The sequence below is a fragment of the Apis dorsata genome, unplaced genomic scaffold, assembly GCF_000469605.1.
Source record: "Apis dorsata unplaced genomic scaffold, Apis dorsata 1.3 scaffold_292, whole genome shotgun sequence".
Classification (NCBI taxonomy): domain Eukaryota; kingdom Metazoa; phylum Arthropoda; class Insecta; order Hymenoptera; family Apidae; genus Apis; species Apis dorsata.
In genome coordinates, this window is record NW_006263567.1 from 690,243 (window position 1) to 694,096 (window position 3,854).

Genomic DNA, 3,854 nt, shown 5'->3' on the forward strand with positions numbered 1-3,854 from the left:
GAAAGATGGGGAAAAAAGATGGACGAACGCTGGGAACGGGAGGAAAAGAAAGGGAAATACGGGAATCAGAAGGAGAGAAAGAAAGCGAGGAGGAAGGAAGATCGAATTAAACGGACACCGGCGCGAAAGAGTCGAGAGGCACGACGACAACAGGCTCGAAAGCGTTCTGCGCGCTTTTAAATATCACCGGTATAGAAGCGGTGGAGAAACGAGCGCGCATGCGCGATGCGGGGACGCCGTGGCACCGGCGCATGCGCGCCTCGGCCACTTTCTAATTTTACCGCGGCGCGGTATACGATTAGTTTACGCCAGAATCGGGCCGTACCCTTCTCTTTCTCCGCTCGTATAAATCATAATTCTATTGCGCCGCGATACGGCTGATACGTTTGTCGAGACGTTTTCGACGCGCAACGGAGTCGAAGAAGAAGAAAAAAAAAAGAAAGGGATAGAAGATCTCGAGAAGCGGTAAATCGTCTCGATACTCGTTCGGATTATGCTTTTCGAGCGAGTCTTCTAACGAGTCACTCGTGTCAGTTATCCAATCGTGTCATCTCGATAAACTCGGACAACGACGTAACGTTATAATAAATCGACGTCGACGAGACAGTTAGATATTCCTTAACGACCACTTTAGGTCAACATACAGTTCCGCCACTGTTTTGTCGACCGATCCGCTAAAAACGGCCCGCGCGGCCCGACCACGGAACCGTAATTGCAGCCATTAAGGGGACATTTAGGAACCCCTGTATTACGTCCACTCGACCGCTCCGCTACTCGCTTCGCACCCGTTAATTTATCGTATTTAGGAAGGATTCTATTCGTCGTCGTATTCTTCCCGACACGGCTAGCTCCCGACCCACGATAACTTTAACGACTGACGAAGGAGAGGGTCGTCCATAAAATTTTTTTACCGTCTGCGCTTTACCAAACTGCGATCACTCGACAGATTTAAATCGAGAATCGAGATCGTTACGCGAATCGATCGAATCTGACCGAGTTGGAAATTGGAAAAACGGAATTTCTCGCGAAACGACATGGCTCCAGGAAGCAACACGATTCCTCGCTCGTATCCTTGAGCAGTTTCAGATTTCATTTTCGAAATACATTCCCTTGCCACGTAAATACGCGACCCACGGAATGGCTAATAATAGGAGGATTTGGCTTGGCGGCCAACAACGCGGCACCGCTGCAACCGCTTCCTGAGTTCCATACGACCGTGTCTTCCGTTAATTTCGAGTGCACGCGAGCCCTCTCTAGGAAGAGGACTCCCGCCCCGATCGAATCGGCTCGACCAAGAGGGAGGAGAGACGAGGATCTCGGAATCAAGTTGCGTCCCCCGAAAAAGGACAACGTTTCTCGTTGTTCGTCAAATACGGAGCAATCTAAGTATAGAGTCGGCTTCTCCTCCTCCATTTTCCCTCCTCCTCTTCCTGCCGCATATTTTCGTAATCTTTGGATCGCCGATGTTTACGCATCCACTTCTGTTTGGCACAACTTGCAACCGTTTTCCATGCGCAACGTTAGTTGTTCCGTTAATTTCGACGCGGTTCTCTCTTCGAGGATCCCTTTCTCGATTCGAAATCTCGCCCTCGCCCCCCTCCCCCCGAAGAGGAAGGATAGCTCGCGTTGCCCACTCGAATCCGGGACGAGCTAAGAATAGAACTCGACTTCTCCTCGCGACCGTCTTCTCCTCCCTCCCTCCCTCCCTCTCTCTCTCTTCCCCTCCGCATATTTTCGTAATCTTTGGATCGCGGATGTTTATGCAGCGACACGAATCCAATCCAAATCCACACTGGATGGATATTAATAATAATAGCCGAGCGACTTCCAAAGGACAAAGAGCGCATAAAGACGCGTGTAATTGCACAACATTGCCAGCGAGCTTGCACCGCGTCTCTCGTTACCGTGTTCGTCCAGAATCGAAAATCGTCGTAGGCTAATTCCGTCGCCGCGGAATCGAACCTCCTCTTCCTGTTACGCGCCATCCCTTCACCGAGACGAGAGAGACAGAGTGACTGAGAGAGAGAGAGAGAGAGAGAGAAATTGGTTGGTCGAGCAGAAATACCCGGTGACCTTCTTCCGATAAGTGGCTGCGCAACACCGATCCACCACGACTGGGGAGATAATTCTTGGAGAAAAATCGAATCGTTTAATCCATTATTTTGCATCGCGTAGATCAATAGGTGAAATGGAAGGAGAGTTCGAGTCTCGAATGGCGGCGTTTTAATCCTCTGTGGGCCGAGGTAGAATTCGTCATCCAAAGAGAGAGAGAGAGAGAGAGAGAGAGAAGTCGAATGAATTTTAATCTATTATTTTGCATCGCGTAGATCAATAGGTGAAGTGGAAGGAAGGGGAAAGTTCGAGTCTCGAATTGGTTTTAATCCTCTGTGGGCCGAGGTAGAACTCGTCGTCCAAAGAGAGAGAGAGACAGAGAAGTCGAATGAATTTTAATCTATTATTTTGCATCGCGTAGATCAATAGGCGGAGTGGAAGGAAGGAAGGAAGGGAGAGTTCGAGTCTCGAATTGGCGGCGTTTTAATCCTCCGTGGACCCAGATAGAACTCGTCGTCCAGAGAAAGAGAGAGAGAAGTCGCATTTCTTCCACTTTCCGTTCACTTTATGGCGTCTACTCGAGCGAGCGAGCGTTCTTCTGTTATTCGCGCAATCATAAAATCATTGCAGCTCGCGATCTCTTCACCCTTAAAAATTTTTCTCGAACGTTACGTTCGATACTGCGTCGCTTCGATTCGCTTTCGAATCTCTCCCCCTTCCCTTCCCTTTCTTCTCCTCCGTAATAACGTAATCTCTGGTTTGATCGCAGGTGTGTCCACGGTGTGCGACTGTCCGACGATCCAGGCGCGCCATAATGGCGGAGGTGGCGACCAAGAAATCGATCAATGTAGTAAGTAGCAAAACTAGCGAGGTGTGTAGCGTTCAATCTAACAACGGTTTGATCCAGTTGGATAACATAACCGCGAGTAACAAGCAACTAATATCGTTGTGTGAGAGCAACGACGACGAGGACGATCTAATCCTGACTAACAACACCCGTAACGAATTGGACACGGACGACAAAAGCCTTCAGGAGTTGATCGAGAGCGAGCTGGCGCTGAGAATTTGCTCCAACGCCGGGGAGCCGGAGGAGGAGGAGGAGGAGGAGGAGGAGGAGAACGGAACCGGTATAGAGATGGACGGGGAAGAAGGGAAGGAGGGGAAGGAAACGGTGAGGAGGATCGTGCTCGACAGGCAGCAGGAGCAGGTGGACGTGAACGCGGAATTCATCGCCGCGGAAGCGGAGCACTCGTCGGGTTTGGTCGGGAAACCGATATACAGCTATCAGAACGGGCACGCGTCGCCCGACGCGGGGGTCGCGGGCCCGCGTTGGGAGGGGGGGGATGCGAAGCCGGGGCCGATCGCGGCCCGTTTCCGGGAGGGGGAGGGGAAGCAAGCGTTGGAGGAGCTGCCGGAAGTTGGCAGCGGGATAGCAATCGAAGAAACAACGGCGCACGAGATCGATGAGGGGCCACGTGACCAGGCGGCGGACGATGGCGGATTCGAGCCGCGGAACGAGGAGGACAACGAAGACCCGTGTCCCGATTATCCCGCCCTTCGGCCTGCCGAGGCCGCGGACGGACTGCCGGATGTCCACGCGATGAGCCAGGAGTCGTTCGAATCGTCGTGCGAGGCCGAGGAGGAGGAGCGGGCGAAACCATACGTCGACAAGTATCGGGAGGAAATAGAGGTTCGGTCTGTGATTTCGGACGCGGGTGCGGGCCCCGATGCGGAGAAATTGGACGGTGGGGGAACGGAGGCGATGGAGGGCGACGACGACGATGTTGGGGGTGGAGGTTCGC

General features: G+C 52.4%; 1 protein-coding gene across 1 annotated transcript in view; it reads left to right on the forward strand.

Moving 5' to 3' along the window:
* LOC102675372 overlaps window positions 1-3,854 on the forward strand; it is a 46,721-nt gene that overhangs the window by 11,055 nt on the left and 31,812 nt on the right. Inside the window, 2 exon segments of the mRNA XM_031511098.1 lie at window positions 2,822-2,834; window positions 2,837-3,848. Coding sequence (XP_031366958.1) covers window positions 2,822-2,834; window positions 2,837-3,848 — 1,025 coding nt within the window.